The sequence below is a fragment of the Neovison vison genome, chromosome 1, assembly GCF_020171115.1.
Source record: "Neovison vison isolate M4711 chromosome 1, ASM_NN_V1, whole genome shotgun sequence".
NCBI lineage: Eukaryota > Metazoa > Chordata > Mammalia > Carnivora > Mustelidae > Neogale > Neogale vison.
In genome coordinates, this window is record NC_058091.1 from 231,292,759 (window position 1) to 231,310,219 (window position 17,461).

Below are 17,461 nucleotides of genomic sequence, written 5' to 3' on the forward strand. Positions count from 1 at the left end.
ATTTATACATGTTTATCTTTTTTAAAGTATAAAGTTATGTAGATAATGTCTCTGGTAGACATCCTTATATTGTTCCTGTGGATATCCTTCCCCATTAAATATTAAGTTTGTTGTGGGATATTGGTTATACCCTTTAGCAATTTAAAGATGTTCCTGCCTATTATTCTCTTAAGAATTTTTATTAATGTGTACTGGATTTTATCAGACATTTAATACTCTGTATCCCTTGAGATGATCATAAATCTTTTCTCCTTTATTTTTATTTATTTATTTATTTATATTTTTTTAAGATTTTATTTATTTATTTGACAGAGAGAGATTACAAGTAGGCAGAGAGGCAGGTAGAGAGAGAAGGAGGAGGAAGCAGGCTCCCTGCTGAGCAGAGAGCCCAATGCGGGACTCGATCCCAGGACCCTGAGATCCTGACCTCAGCCGAAGGCAGTGGCTTAACCCACTGAGCCACCCAGGCGCCCTATTTATTTATTTTTTTAAGAGAGAGTGTGAGCAGGGTGGGGAAGGGCAGAGGGACAGGGATAGAGAGAGAATGCTAAGCAGACTTCATGCCCAACCCAGAGCCAGACATGGGCTCTGTCTCACAACCCTGAGATTATGACCTGAGCTGAAACCAAGAGTCAGACACTTAACCAACTGAGCCACCCAAGGCACCCCAATCTTTTCTCCTTAAAATTGTTATTATGATAAGTTAAATGAATACATTTTGTATTATTTAAATCATTCTTATATTCTTAGATAAACTTAGTTTAGCAGTCATAATGTGTATTTTTTAATTTTTTACTGGATTCAGTTTATTTTCAAGAGGAAAAGAGTTACTATTTTATTTAGAACTTTTGTGTCTTTTCAAAAGAGATATTAGCCTATAGTCTGTTTTTTTGTTTTTTTTCCTCATACTGCCCTTGTTGAGCCTTGATGTATTTGGCTACTATAACAAATTACCATAAACTGTTCAGCTTAAAACAAGAGAAATTTATTCTCTTGCAGTCCTGATGACTGGAATCCAAAATTGAAGTGTCACTAGGGCTCCACTCCTTCTGAAGCCTTTAGGAAAGAATACTTCTTCCTTATCTCCTCCTAGCTTCTGGTGATTGATTGTTGGCAATCCTTGGCATTCCTCAGCTTGTGGCTGCATCACCCAATTTCTGCCTGTCTTCACATGGCCATCTTCCCTCAGTGTGTCTTATTAAAGATACCAGTCATTGAATTTAGGGCCTACCCTAACATGTATGACCTCATCTTAATTATATAACTTAATAACCCTATTTCCAAATAAGGTCACAGTCTAAGGTTCCTATGGATGTGGATTTGAGGGTAGACTATTCACCCTACCATACTTGGTGTTAAGGTTTTACAAGCCTTATTTGAGTCTTTGGCATCAGGAAATAGATAAAAACTGATCACCTCTAATCTTATCACTAATAACCCTTAAAGATAGTACAAAAGCCTAGAGCACTACTCTCCTGCTTTTATCTTGACAAGCATACAGTGGAGGTGAATAATTCATACATACTTAACTTACTTTATGACCTGAAAATCTAATCCAACATTTTTTATCATATCATTTAACTTTCACATTAAACACTTAAGGCTTACTAAGGTCATAAAAGATTAACATCAAACAGAATAAAGTAACTTCAGGGCGCCTGGGTGGCTCAGTGGGTTGGGCCTCTGCCTTCAGCTCAAGTCATGGTCTCAAGGTCCTGATCTCTCTCGCTCTGTGTCAAATAAATAAATAAAATCTTAAAAAAAAAAAAAAAAAGAAGAAAGTAACTTCAGTCTAACAAGAAAACACATTCTTAATCCATTCTCTCATTAACTATAGAGTGATTTGAATGTTTAGATATCTGCATATGCTTTTCTTTTGAGATGTCAAGCAGATACTTTGTTTTTCTTTTCAAAATTTTATTTAAATTCTAGTCAACATATAGTGTAATATTGATTTCAGGTTAGAATTTAGTGATTCCTCACTTACATGTAACACCCAGTGATCATCATAACAAGTGCCCTCCTTAATACCCATCCCCCATTTAGCCCATCCCCCATCCACCTCCCTCCATCAACCCTCAGTTTGTTCTCTGTTGTTAAGAGCCTCTTATCAGTGCTTCCCTCTTTTTTCCTCCCCCCTTGTTCATCTGTTTTGTTTTTTAATTCCACATATGAATGAAATTATATGGTATTTGTCTTTCTCTAATTTAATTTGCTTAGCGTAATACAGTCTGGCTCCATCCTCATCATTGCAAATGGCAAGATTTCATTCTTTCTAATGGCTGAGTAATATTCTGGTTATATGTATATAAACACACACACACACACACATACATATGTATTCACCACATCTTTTTTATCCATTAATCAGTTAATGGACATTTGGGCTATTCCATAATTTGTCTATTGTTGATAATGCTACTGTAAACTTTAGGGTGCATGTACCCCTTAGAATTTGTATTTTTGTATCCTTTGGGTAAATACCTAATAATTCATTTGCTAGGTCATAGGGTAGTCTTATTTTTAACTTTTTTTTTTAAGATTTTATTTATTCATTTGACAAAGAGGGAGAGAGAGAGAGCACAAGTAGGCAGAGCAGCAGGCAGAGGGAGAGGGAGAAGCAGGCTGTCTGCTGAGCAGGGAGCCCAATGTGGGGCTTGATCCCAGGACCCTAGGATCATGACCCAAGCCTAAGGCAGCCACTTAACAGACTGAGACACCGGGTGTCCCTATTTTTAACTTTTTGAGGAACCTCCATACTGTTAAGAATGGCTGTACCACTTTGTATACAGTATAAAATTTATACTTTGAATACAGTATAAAAGTAAAAGAATACAGTATAAAAGGTTTCCCCTTTCTCCACATCCTGGCCAATATCTGTTGTTTCCTGTGTTGTTGATTTTAGCCATTCTGACCAGTGTAAGGTGGTATCCCATTGTGGTTTTTATTTGTATTTCCCAGATGATGAGTTATGTGGAACATCTTTTCATGTATCTATTAGGCATCTGGATGTCTTCTTTGAAAAAAATGTCTGTTCATGTCTTGTGCCCATTTCTTGATTGGATTATTTTTTTTTTAGGTATTGAGTTTGAGGAGTTCTTTTTTTTTTTTTAAGATTTTATTTATTTATTTGACAGACAGAGATCACAAGTAGGCAGAGAGGCAGGCAGAGAGGGAGGAAGGGAAGCAGGCTCCCTGCCGAGCAGAGAGCCTGATGCAGGGCTCGATCCCAGGACCCTGGGACCATGATCTGAGCCAAAGGCAGAGGCTTTAACCCACTGAGCCACCCAGGCGCCCCAAGTTTGATGAGTTCTTTATAGATTTTGGATACTAACCCATTATCAGATATGTCACTTGAACATATCTTCTCCCATTCTGCATATGCTTTATACTTTGCTACTTCCTTTAGTATAACTTAGTGGTACATGTGAGCAATAATTATTACATAATCTTCAGTCTATTAAAACATATATAATACTTTATGAAAGCTTTATGTGATTCTCCAAATAAGTTTTGCTGTTTTAAGTGTTGGTTTTCACCTTCTGCAGGCTTCAGAACTTTATATAAGAAGTAACTATACTTATATCAACTAGTATGAGTAGAAGAAAAAAATTGTATACTTTATCTTGATTCCAGGGCTTTAACTAAATTCTGCTGTGTAGGTAGATCTTTTTTCTTTTTTTAATCTGCAATCGTGTAAAAATTTTCCATAGTGGGAACTGAAGCCCATGACATCATTCCTGTAAGTAGAGAAAAGCTGAGAATGGTTAAGCTGGTTAATAATGAAGCAGGCTTGGTTCAGTGTTCTACGTAATATTACCACACAGTAGATCTAAATGATTTTTGTAGATCAAAGATTTTAGGGGGTGATTGATTTAGCATCTTTCATTTGATATTAAACTGTTTTTTCTGTAATTTTTAGATTTTATTCATCACATCAATGACACGGATGCTGTACTGAGTACCAACGATAGCAACCCTGGTGAGTAGTTTGAAATTTAAAGTTTAGCTTATTTTTTTATTTTCCACTTTGCTTCAGAAGGAATTTAAGGTGGAGCATATTGCTTTATTTTAGGTAAATAATTAGTGCAACATCATTACCATTATATTAACTGAGCCAGTATTAAATTGATGGCAACCAATGTGTTTCAAAAAAAGAAACTCCATGAAAGGTTGTATTAATGTGAGCTAAACAAGATTGAGTTTGTATTATGCAGTTCACAATGGTAGCTCACATCTCTAGAATCCATGTTTGCCTATAAGTAGTCAATACACATTTTTAAGAGCTTGTATCTTTGCTAATTGTTTTGGAAGTCTAGAAGCATAGTTCTCAGGTTGTTAACTTTTTTAGACATTTGCTGTATTATTTACTAATGCTTAAGATACACAAGTCTGTATCCTGGAAAATAATTTCCTAATAATGAACAAAGGTTAGTAAATACAAATAAACTGAAGGCATGACTTAAAAAAAAAATCTTAATTTCTTAGAAAGGTTTCCTTTAATTAATTTGTTAAAAATAAATCTTTTTGGCTTATGGATTTATCTACTTTGGCAGTCATGAGGAAAGTGAATGTTAAAAGCTAATGTAGGGGTGCCTGGGTGGCTCAGTCAGTTAAGCATCTGCCTTTGGCTTGGGTCATGATTTGAGGGTCCTGTGATAGAGCCCCAAGTAGGGCTCCCTGCTCAATGGGGCATCTGCTTCTCCCTTTGCCTCTCCCTCTCACCTGTTCTCTCTTTCTCAAATAAATAAGTAAAACCTTAAAAAAAAAAGTAAAAGCTAAGGTAACCTTCTTAACAGTTTTACTGTTAATCTTTAACATTATCCAAAGCTTTATGTAGTAATGATTTAGATTTCAGAGTATTAGATTTCAGAAATGCTAATTTATCTTTGTTATGATTTCTAATGTATCTTTATGTTAGATTTATATATTTAGATTTCAGAGATACTAAATTGATATCATTCCAATGGAGGAACACATTGATCAATGAGAAGAAAATTCATTCTATATATATATTTTTTTTTAATGTAATTATATATTTAAGAGAGAGAGAGAAGACTGCCAGGGAGAAGGGCAGAGAGTCCTATGAGGGGCTCCATCCCACCAACCTGAGAACATGATCTACTCCAAAACCAGGAGTCAACAGCTCAACCAGTTCTGCCACCCAGGCGCCCCTCAACATATATTTATTAGGCTTATTATGTGTCAGGAACTATTCTAGGCTCTGAGGATATAATGAACGGATGGAAGTCTCTCCTCTCTTAAAGCAAATGTTTCAGTATTTACTGTTCAGTGTCTTTGTTCCTTAATTAAGCTCATTAACCTGTGTTTTATTAACACTAGCAAATGAGTGGGTACAGTACCAGCATTTCTGTAGACAGACAGATACACACACACACTTTTGAATACTTAAACACTCACATATTTTGGGTTAACTTTAAAATATGTTCATAAGTTTCCTGATTACACTGATGATTTGGAGAGTACCGTCAGCAAAGTCAGTTTACTTTGCGTTCTTCTCTTTGAATGATGTGTTAAATACTATGAAACAATACATTTCAGTTAATGTAAAATTATAGTTAACCTTTATTGGATACTTACTGTGTGTAGGCATTATCCTAAATGTTTTATAGCACTTCTAGGTATTTTATGGTTTTATAGCACTTCTAGTTTTATAGCACTGCTAGGTCGATTATGTTAACTTCACTCCCTAGATGGAAAAACCAAAGCACAGAGAAGTTCATAACTTACCCAAAGTTACACAACTACTAAGTGAGAGAGTCAAGATTCATTATTTAGTCAATTTAGTTCCATAGCCTGTGCTGTTTTCCACTGTAATTACTAGCACACACACAAAAAAATCCAAGTTAACTTACTTCTGTCCAAACATAGAAAACATGTTAAAAAGCAGACTAAGCAAGAAAAGTAAGTGTTTGCCTTTGTGGCATGCCAAATATATAATGGATAGAAAATAAAATTAAAAACAGAACTTAAAATGAATATATCATTTTCTCTTTAGCTAATGATGAGAATGCTTGTTACTTATTAGTATTTTTCACCAGCATTAAGAGTTGTTTTTAAGGTGCTGATTATTAAGGAAAGTAGTGTTATGAAATTAGAAACATAGAATGATTTTTATCATCTCTCCTAACAGAAGAAATTGCTAGCCACTTCAAGATCAGCGTTAGGGAAAATGTATTTTACTCAGCAGTTCTCTGGCTATCATCTAAGCTATTAGGCTGTTATAAAATGTGATAAACTCACATGAGAATTATTCCATATTGCTGGAATTCAAGATTCGTAAGCTATAAGCAAGTTAGGTTTGGGCACTAACATGTCATCTGTTTCAATGATGTCCACTTTTTATTCCAAACCCATAGATTTTGTTTATTGTTAAGGAAATCTGTTCTGAGGCGGGTGGGTGTCTCAGTCAATTGTGCATCTGACTGTTGACTTTGACTCAGGTCATAATCTCGGGGTTGTGAGATTGAGTCCCATGTTGGACTGTGCACTGGTTATGGAACCTGCTTGAGATTGTCTTTTCTTTCTCTCCTTTTGCCCCTCCCCCCTCTAAAAAGAAAGAAGGAAACAAACCTGTTCTTTGGACTTTGTGTGGGTTATTAGCACAAAGGTAGCAAACAGTCACCCTGAATATTTCTTACATTATTGTATAAATAAGATCAAATACCATTCAGTTCAGTATTTTCTCTCTGGCAATGGAACCAAAAGATAGTTGGTAGGATAATTTTGTAGCTTCTCATAGAAATTAAGGATATACCTCAGAATTTTCTAAGATTCTCCCACCTTTAATTATTTGTAAGTAAAAGTTTCCTAATGTGTTCAAATATAAACCTCTCTTTTTTTTCCAGAAAGCAGCAACTTATTCATGATACAAGTTGAGGTTGGTAGAGCAAGTGTCAGTCTCTGGGGTAGCCATTTTGTATTCTTTGTGGTCTTCTCTAACCTGATGCTTTTCTGTTGCAGTGATTTGTCCAAGTGCTGGGAGTGGCGACCATCCCAACAATGGCTCTATGATTTTCTATGCCAATGACACAGGACTTGAACAGTTTGAAAAGTGGTGGAATAAGTCTAAGACAGTGCCCTTTTACCTCATAGGACTCCTCCTGCCACTACTCAATTTCAAATCTCCTTCATTTTTTTCAAAATTTAATATCCTAGGTAAGCTGAGACACTGTGTTATGGAGCTTCTGTGTAATAGAGTTCACACTGGATTCTGTGGAAGTATGATCTGGCTTGGGAGAGTTACCTACCAGGCCTATTCACCTATGTTTAATTTGTTCACTTATATGTTACCCTGCTTTGTGGTTTTCTTTTGGAGTTTGACACAGAGAAAAATGTAGATGACCATTTCAAGTCCAGGTTCTTTTTTTTAAAAGATGAATTATTAGTTGTCCCATTCTAGCCTGACTGAACCACTGTTCCTCATTTCCTTGGTGGGTACAACTAGAGGAAACAGATTAAGATTTCAGGAGGAGAGATCCAAACTGGATAATACAGGGAATCTCAATACTAAGGATTGGAAACTTAAGAATTTACTGGAATATTTTTTCCTACAGTTTCTACTTAAGAATATAGCACAGAATTATCACCTAGCTTCAACCTGGGATATCATTCTTTAACTCACCCTAATGAGGTTTATTCTGCTTTTACTGTCCTCCTCATTGCTTTTTCTTTACTGGAACACTGTTGCCTCCTTAAAAGTACAGACTTCTTACCATGAGTCCAGTTTTTCAGAAATTTCCGAAATCACTGAAGAAATTTCACAAATTTCTGCATCATTAAAGAAATGTTTTTTATCCCATTTTCATTTGCAATACTGAACTTTAAGATGACAAAAGGAATCCCCCAATGAAAACTTAGATCTGGTTAACTAAAAATAAGGATAATAGTCATAAAAAATCGATAACTCCAAATAATCCATAGGGTTTCACCTCCTCCCTATAGTTCTGATCTCCTGGTAGGCAGTGTAGAGTATAAAATAATAGATTATTCATCACATCAAGGAGTTAGCTTTTGGGGTTTTCAGAAAACCAAAGGAGGAGGTAAGTTTCTTTATAGCTCTCTACTCACAATAGGATTCTCTGCAAGACTGCCACAGACACACAGAAAATCAAGAATTGGGATATAAACTTTGGCCTCGTTTTTTTTTTATCGTTTCTGTGTCAACTACTCTGCAAACCCATAGTAGAACTTACATAGCTTATTTGTGGTTTCCTAATTTGCTTGCCGACTTTCCTATGGAACAGATCTTTTAACATTAGCATATAAACTGGGAAAAGTATTTGCTAAAACAATCACTGGACTTGTAACCAGGTTGATTATTCTCTACCTCCTTAAGAATATTTTGCTTTTGCCTTTTTTTTTTTTTTTTTGGTACTTTGCCTTTGTTTTAAAACTATAGCCTCTTTACAGAAATTAGTATGTAAGAAACCCACTTGAATCTCCTGACTCTACTCCATAATGACTGGACTTAATTCCTTAAAAGGAAAATTCTCTACCTTCTAGATTACTAAAAATTCTGAATACCCACTTCACCCTGTGTATGAATAGCTATGAATGGAATCTGTAATCTTATCATCTAGCAGGTAGTACTACCCAGTCAAACCCTTCTCTAGGTACTAGTTCAGATTATTCATGGATTATTTGGCATATCACCTTTCTCAAATAGTCTTATGAGCCATATCTTTTCTTTCTCTTCTTTCTTACTTTCCTTTCTTTACTCTCTTACCATCTTATAGTAAATGCTGTGACAGACTTTTCCAGCATTTTGACCATCTCTAATATTTGCAATACAAAGAATGAGGGTCAGTTTCATGTTGCTTTTTTCCTCCTGTGTAATCTTACAATTTTGTAATGGATTTTTTTTTTTTTTGTATGTATCCTCCACTTAACTCAGCTCTTAAATAAATTAAACAGTTTTGCATTCTTCAGTATATGAGCTACCTTCATTTAGTTCTTAGGCCCACTACATAGTGTTTTGCTTTCTGAAAACTCGTGTAGCTTCTTTCTTTTCTTTAGATTCCACCTGGGTTTTAGTGGGAATGATCAATGAGAATAATAATTTTCCACACTTCGCTGAAATTTAGAAACAAAGCTTAACTTTAAAATAATCTGTAAAATACACAAAGTTGACAAATGGTTTCTGAATTTTGTCTCACAGGCACAGTGTCCGTTCTTTATTTGATTTTCCTTGTCACGTTTAAGGCCATACACTTGGGATTTCATTTGGAATTTCACTGGTTTATGCAAACAGAGTATTTTGTACCAGGTAAGCTGTTTTGGCCAAATAATCAATAAATTACAAAAATGTGACCTGTTAGTTAACTATTATTAAGTATTGTTATTATAAAACAAATAATGGCATTTTTTGGATGAGCACTTTTCATTAATCCTATTAAGCTAAAAACGGGAATGCACTTAAAATTATTCCACTTTTCTCCCAGGAGTAACTAGGGCCCTTTGTCATTTCTGCTTGAGAACTGAAGTTAATTGAAGTTATAATGCAATTAAAAGTTGCATTTCCTAGCCTCATTTCCTAGACTTTTCTGGAGAAGCATACCCCTAGAATTTCAGAAGCTTAGGACATAGTCACTGATTAACATATGTGGATAATACTATTCATTAACGTCATTGTTCCCTTATGGTTTTTTAAATTGCTTTTAATTAAGACGGTGGTTAGTAAGTGTTCCCTCCCTCCTTTTTTCTCTCATGGTTATAGCTTGGTAGTTATCTTAAGTTTCACCCAAATTTAGTGGATTTGGGGTATGATAAAGGCACCGTGAAGCAATGAATGGACGATGCTAAGTGAGAATACATTAGAAATTGGAAGTGAATATTATACTAGTATCCTGAAAACTCGTAAAGAGAAAGCAGTACAAAATTCTCTTATTTGTTTAGAAAGACAACTTTCTTTCCATTCTTCACCTGTTAATTCAGGTAGTCTAGAATTCAAGTCTGTTTTGTATCTCGTATTATTCTGAGCAATTATAACTGTCTCCTCTCTGAAGCAATTACAATTGTCTACCATTCCTTCTGTTGCTTTTGTTACAACATGCCTGGGTTTTCTGAGTATATAGAGTTGTTTGTTGGAAGTTGTTGCTATGTTTACATAGATCATCTGGGTGCATTAGCTTTGATTTTTTTTTTTTAAATTTCTGTAAGAAGCCCATAAAGACTAAAAAGTCAGTGTAAATTCAGGATAAAGGAAATACTAGAGACTGAAAGGCATCCTTCTCTTCCATATTGTATTTAAAATTGGATATGAATGAAAATGACCACTTAAGGATAGTGTTTCCATTCATCGATAAAAATAGTCTGGGATGTTTTTTCTAAAATTAGGTCCATACTGATTTATATTAAGAGTCTTAGTGAGAAACATTTCTGCTAATAATAGGACATGAGAGAAATATGAAAAAAAAGAGAGTGTAAATATTTAGAAGATGCAAAAGAAAATATATTTAAATACATATTAAGCCATTTATTTTACTTTATTTCATTTCTAAATGATACAAAGGGAGAATCATGAGGATTAAGGAGTCTTATGTTTATATTTATGGTTCTGAAATTCGTTACATTATTATAAGTGAAGAATTTTTTAGGAATCAAAATATGTCATAAATCTTTTTCAGTAAAGGCTAATTAAGAAGCCAAGAACTTTGGAGGGTGTAAGTCTTTACTATCCTGATGAAAAATTCACAGAAATTTGTAGTTCTGACTAAATCTTTATTTACTCCATTTCTACCAGATAAAAATCTCTCTCTCAGTCTAAAAACAAAAACTCAGATAATTTCACATTCCCCTCTTGCTGTTACTTCCCTTTAAAGAAATACTCTTTGAAAGAGTTGTCTGTTCTCACTATTTCTACTTCTCCTTCCATTTTGCCTTAAACTCATGTTTGCTAGGCTTTTGCCCCAGTCACTCCACTGTATCCAGTAACTCCATTTTAGCCAAGTCCAGTTCTCACATTTCTTCCTGCTCAGCTTATCAGCAGCAGAATAACATTTGGTCATGCTCCTCCCCCTTGCTCATGCTCGCTCTTTCTCTCTCAAATAAATAAAAATCTTAAAGAAAAAAAAGAAGCAAGCAAGCTTCTGTCATAGTCCACAAATACTATGTGATCTGACTATGTGATCTGACTCCTGGCTTCCTGTCTGCTGTCATTCCCTACTACCTTTCTACTTTTTCAGTCCACTCCAGCCACAGTGTTTCCCTGCTGTTCCACAGCATACTCCTAGCTTAGAATCCTTGCACTAACTTTTACCTGCATATGAAATGACCTTGTCTTTTTTTTAGGAAGCCACATGGTTATTATCATTAGAGAGGCCTTCCTGGGCTTCCTGCCCACTCCCAGTTCTTGTGACTTATTTTTCTTTAGTGCTCTCATCACTACCAAATCTTATATGTAGGTATCCCTGGTTATCTAAATGTATTAAGTTCCTAATTCTAATAATGAATTAAAATATTAAGGGATATCTATTATTCTAATCTACTTGGTTCCTGAGTTTCAGATAGAAAGTAGCAGAAGTTAAGATAACAAAGGACTTTCTAAAAAAGTTTCTTAATCTATTTGTTTCTTAAATTCAGAGAATGAAAGTTCAGTTGGTAAGGAATACCTGTATTTTTTTAAACTTGTGTATCTGTTGTCCTTAATAAGAATGCTAGCTCCTGAGAAAAGGGATGTTCTTTGTTTTTGTGTTCTGTACTTCTCTATTACTGTTATATCCCCCAAGACCTATAATAATTCCGAGGGCATTGCAAGTAGTGTATAAACAATGTTGAATGAATAAAGGTGTTTATCCCTACTCCCTCCTGAATTTCATTAAAACAATAGTTAAGAAATAAACGTAAAAATGGGCACCTGGGTGGCTTAGTCATTAAGCATCTTCCTTCGGCTCAGGTCATGATCCCAGAGTCCTGGGATGGAGCCCTGCATCAGGCTCCCTGCTCAGTGGGAAACCTGCTTCTCCCTCTCCCACTCCCCCTACTTCCCCTGTTCCCTCTCTCACTGGGTCTCTCTGTGTCAAATAAATAAATAAATAAATAAATAAATAAATCTTTAAAAAAGAAAAAAAGAAAGCAAGAAATGTAAACAAAGACACAAAGAAACTATAGCAGAGACAATATAGCAGGCAAGAGACGGCAATAGATTGTTAGATACTAGAAAACTGGTAGATGGTTAGACCGACAGCAAAGCAGACAGAGCTGAAATTTAAGTACCTGCAGAGAGTGACTCTATCACAGAGGAAACCATTTTCAGCTATACATCGAAACCCTCAGTATTTGGAGGCATTTGGGTCATTCTGAAAGTAAGAGTAAGGAAAAGAGCTTAAAAAGGGGAGTATTCTTTGAAAGTTTACATAAGGAATAGATAGATAGTTAGATTATAAATCCCTTTTCCTCCTCAACTTAGCAAGAGATGGAAAAAACTGAAGTGGTTCGCCTCAGGACTAAGGTTCTGCACACACAACAAAGGGTAGGATAAAGGCTTTAGTCTGAAAACAGGGACTAAGTGAAAGTGTTATATTGAGTGTTAAGACTCTCCTCTCTCCCTGTACCCCTCCAATTCTCTTTTCTTTACTCTTTGGCTCCCAGAATGCTGACAGCATAGGATAACAGAGGGTTCTCCTCTGGAGAAACTGACAAGTCCAAGAGGAAAGACATAGAGTCTTGAGCAATTTGGGTTCTACCAAAGAAATAGCAGGTACCTTGCTTGTATCAGACCACTTAGGTGTTTACTAAGTATACATTTTTGTGTGCTTCACTTTGCAATATAAAATAAAATAGGCAAAGATCACTAGATGTTTGTGGAAAGCCTCTTACATGAAAACAAAACTTAGTCGGTGGGGGGTGGGGTGGTTGGGGGGCTGACCTTGAAAGGAAAAGAGAATAAGAGGGAATAAGGATAAGAAAGGGGAGCCTGGGTGGCTCAGTGGGTTGAGCCGCTGCCTTCAGCTCAGGTCATGATCTCAGGGTCCTGGGATCGAGTCCCGCATCGGGCTCTCTGCTCAGCGGGGAGCCTGCTTCTCTCTCTCTCTCTCTCTCTCTCTCTCTCTGCCTGCCTCTCCATCTGCTTGTGATTTCTCTCTGTCAAATAAATAAATAAAATCTTAAAAAAAAAAAGTAAAAAAGAAAACTTGCAAAAAAATTACCGTCTCAAGGTGACAAAAGAAAGTAATACATCCATGAAACAGTATTTGGGTGCCAAGGAAGGAAGGAAGGAGGGAGGTTGGTCTTAGAAACCAAAAATATAATAGAAGTTAAGAATGCAAAGAAAATTTGGAAGATAAAGCCCACTTCCCAAAAAGTGGTTTTGGAATCCTGGATGGATGGAAGAAAATAGGGAGCGGGGGAGGGAGGGAAGGAAGGAGAGAAAAGATAAGAAAATTAAAGCGTTAATCCAGGTAGCCTAATAACTAAAAGTAGTTCCAAGGAACAGAGAGAAAATGAAGGGGGAGGAAATTGTCAAAGAAATAATTTAAGAAGTTTCCTGCTAATCAAAGAACACGGGTTTCTAGAAGTACGGGTCCCACAGTACCCAGCATTGTGAATAAAACCCACACCGAAGCATATCATCATAAGATTTCAGAACACCATGAATAAAGAGAAGACCCTGAAAGCTTCTAGGGATGAAGAACAGGTTTACACAAAAGGTCTGGAGTCAGAATAGTCTCAGACTTCTTAACAACTCCTAAAACTAGAAGAGAGAAGTGTCATGAAGGTCTCAGGATAAGTTATTTTAACTTAAAATTCTGAATCAAGTGTAGTACAATAGATATTTTCAGAAGGTAAAGGAAAACTTTACCTTTCATGCTCTCTTTTTCCACACATATACACACATACACACAACAGCAAAAAAAAACCCGCAAAATGTGTTCCACCAAAAAGCAGTGAATGACAAAATCCTAGGAAGTAGCTGTGCAGCAGCCCACTTGGATTATAGCAGCAGACAGAGGGCCCCATTAAGCATTTTATCCAAAAGGAAAATGAAATGGAAAAGATTATTTCATGTGTTGTATAGAATGGAGCTTTACCATTCTTTTGTAGCGTTTGGGGGAAAAATTAGTTTTAAGTAGACAGGCAAGGGAAAAGGAAATACCTCCAAATCTCCATAAATCTCTATAAAAACAGGACAACAAAAATATTTTTATATAAGAAAACATAATGCTAATACATATCATGGCTTAACTGTGAATAATATAGAATAATCATCAAAATTAAAACACTGAATACTGATTTTTACAAAATCAAAGTTAGAATTAAGATATTAGGGGGATAAAGGATGGGAAAATGTGAGTGGTGGTAGGACTAAAGTCTTCTGGGGGAAAATCAATGGATTATGTCTAAAATTTTAAAAGTAAAGGAAAAGGAATATAAGCATATTAAATATAAGATTATAAATTTGAAGTCTGCTGAATAGTTATAAGAGGTATAATTACCTCAGGGAAACAGGCTTCAGGTTGGGAGGTATGAAGCAAGAGAGGTTGGGAGGTATGAAGCAAGAGAATGCTGGTTTTTGTTGGAAGCCCTGTAATACTTTTAACTTTTAACAATTAGTACACATCTAGGACTATATTTTTAAAATGAAAAACTTAAATGTTTTGAAACTGATTTCAAAAAGACTTCAGCCACTGATCTGCAAGGATTATGCAGTGATTTGCCATTTGTTAGCAGCATTGTGTTCATCTACAGAAAAAATAATTTTTAACCATATATGCTTTCATAGTTTTATTAACTTTCCATTAGGAGCAGACTACGTTCTACTACGTTCTACTTAAAATGCCTGCAATTACAATGGAATTTCTGTTTTCATATTTTTTTACATGTAGGCTCTACCATTTTTCGTTTTCACTTTTGAACTTTTTATTGAGACATAGCATACCTATATAAAAGTGCACAACTCTTAAGTATATAGTTTGATTATTTTTCACAAACAATGTACCAGATACCCAGAACAGACCAAAAACTAGCACTCCAGAAGTCGCTGTCATTTATGCCTGCCAGCTGCTATCTCCCTGCAAAGTTAACCACTGTTCTAACTTCTAACCCCAAAGGTTGGTTTTGTCTGTGTTTTGTTTTGTTTTGAAGTCATGTAAGAGAAATATAGAACATGCATTCTTTAGTATCTGGCTTCTTCCAATCAACATTAAATTGTGACATTAATCCATGTAGTTGTGTCTGTTTATAGTTCATTCTCATTGGTATTTCATTGTGTAACTATACCCATAATTTGTTTCTTTTACTGTCCAGGGGCATTTGTCTCCAGTTGTTTAGTATTATGTTTATTGTTGTACTCTATTCTTACACATATCTTAAGGTAAAAATATGACACCTTTCTCTTGAGTATAAACCTCAGAATGGATTTGCAAGGTCAAAGGGTATGTGTATATTCTTCTTTGGTTGATATTTCCAAATAGCTTTCCAAAATGGTCATATACTTTAAATGGATGAAGTGCATATGAATTATATCTCACTGAAACTGTTGAAAAGAATCTCAGGTTTTTAAGAAAGTTACTCAAAAAGAGTTTTTATTGGTTAATTGGAAAAAGCTGGATATTTACTCATTCTAATTTGATAAATTAAAAACAACACTGGTGAGTGGGCATCCTGTCTCATTCCGGATCTTGGAGGAAAAGCTTTCAGCTTTTCACTGTTGAGTTTGAGGTTTATTATGTTAATATACATTCCCTCCATACCCAGTTTGTTGAGAGTTTTTGTCAAAAATGGATGTTGAAGTTTGTGAAATGCTTTTTCTACATCCATTCCTTGCTTTATTAATGTGGTGTATCACATTGATTGATTTGTGGATGTTGGACTATCCTTGCATCCCTGAAATAAATCCTACTTAATCATGGTCTAGAATTAAGTTTGCTAATGTTTTGTTGAGGATTTTTGCGTTTATGCTCATTAGGGATATTGGCCTATATATTTCTTTTTTTGTAGTGTCCTCGTCTGAATTTAATACTTTTTTTATAGTGTCCTTGTCTGAATTTAAGATCAAGGTAATATTGGTCTCATAAAGTGAGTTTGGAAGTGTTCCCTCCTCTTTTATTTTGTGGAAGAGTTTTAAAAGGATTATTATTAATTCATCTTCAAATGTTTGCTAGAAATCACCAATGAAAACATCTAGTCCTGCCTGGACTTTTCTTTATTGGGAGATTTTATTACTGATTCAATTTCTTCACTAGAAATTGGTCTGTTCATATTTTCCATTTATGATTCAGTCTTGGTAGTTTGTATGTTTCTAGCAATGTATCTGTTTCTTCTAGGTTGTCCACTTTATTGATGTATAAGTGTTTACAGTAATCTCTTATAATGGTATCAGTTGTGATGTCTCCTCTTTCATTTATAATTTTTTTATCTGAGTCCTCTCTTTTTTCTTATTTAATCTAGCTACTGATTTATCTATTTTGTTTATCTTTTCAAAAAGCCAACTTAGTTTTATTAATCTTTTCTATTTTCTTTCTAGTCTCTATTTCTGCTCTCATCTTTGTTGTTTCCTTTCTTCTACTTTAGGTTAATTTGTTCTTTATTTTTCTCATTATCACTTGAGGTATAATGTTTGGATTTTTTTTTAAGATTTTTTATGTATTTTAGAGAGAGCAAGTGAGCGAGCATGTGCTTAAGCTGGGGAAGGGACAGAGGAAGAGGGAGAATCCTCAAGCAGACTCACTGAGTGCAGAGCCTGACCTGGGGCTCAATACCAGAACCATGAAATCATGACCTGAACCAAAATTGAGATTTGGATGCTCAACCACCTGAGTCACCCAGGCATTTAGTTAGGTTGTTTATCTGAGATCTTTCTTGTTTGTTAATGTGAATGTTTATCACCATAAAATGACCTCTTAGAACTATTTTTGCTTCATCCTTTAAGTTTTGGTAAGTTGTATTTCCATTTTCATTTATCTCAACATCCTGATTTATCTTTTGGTTCCATCTTTGGCTCATGGGTTGTTCAGTAACATGTTACTTAATCTCCACATATTTGTGAATTTTTCCAGTTTTTTTGTTTTTGTTTTTTGGGGTTTTTTTGTAATTGATTTCTTTTTTTTTTTTTTTTTTATTTATTTGAGAGAGAGAGACAGTGAGAGAGAGAATGAGCGAGGAGAAGGTCAGAGAGCGAAGCAGACTCCCCATGGAGCTGGGAGCCTGATGTGGGACTCGATCCCGGGACTCCAGGATCACGCCCTGAGCCGGAGGCAGTCGTTTTAACCAACTGCGCCACCCAGGCGTCCCTGTAATTGATTTCTAGTTTCATAGCATCATGGTTGGAAAAGATGCTCAGTATGATTTCAGTTCTCTTAAATCTGTTGAGACATATTTTGTGGGCTAACATGTGATGTATCTTGGAGATGTTCCATGTGCACTTGAGAAGAATGTGTATCCTGTTATTGGATGGAATGTTCTGTAAATGTCTATCAGGTACATCTGGTGTACTTCTGTC

At 35.4% G+C, this 17,461-nt stretch overlaps 1 protein-coding gene across 1 annotated transcript in view; it reads left to right on the plus strand.

Moving 5' to 3' along the window:
• SLC38A9 (solute carrier family 38 member 9) overlaps positions 1–17,461 on the plus strand; it is an 84,516-nt gene that overhangs the window by 46,136 nt on the left and 20,919 nt on the right. The window contains exons 8-10 of the mRNA XM_044224662.1: positions 3,923–3,982; positions 6,985–7,179; positions 9,182–9,289. Of these exons, the coding sequence (XP_044080597.1) occupies positions 3,923–3,982; positions 6,985–7,179; positions 9,182–9,289 (363 nt within the window). The remainder of the gene's footprint in view (positions 1–3,922; positions 3,983–6,984; positions 7,180–9,181; positions 9,290–17,461) is intronic.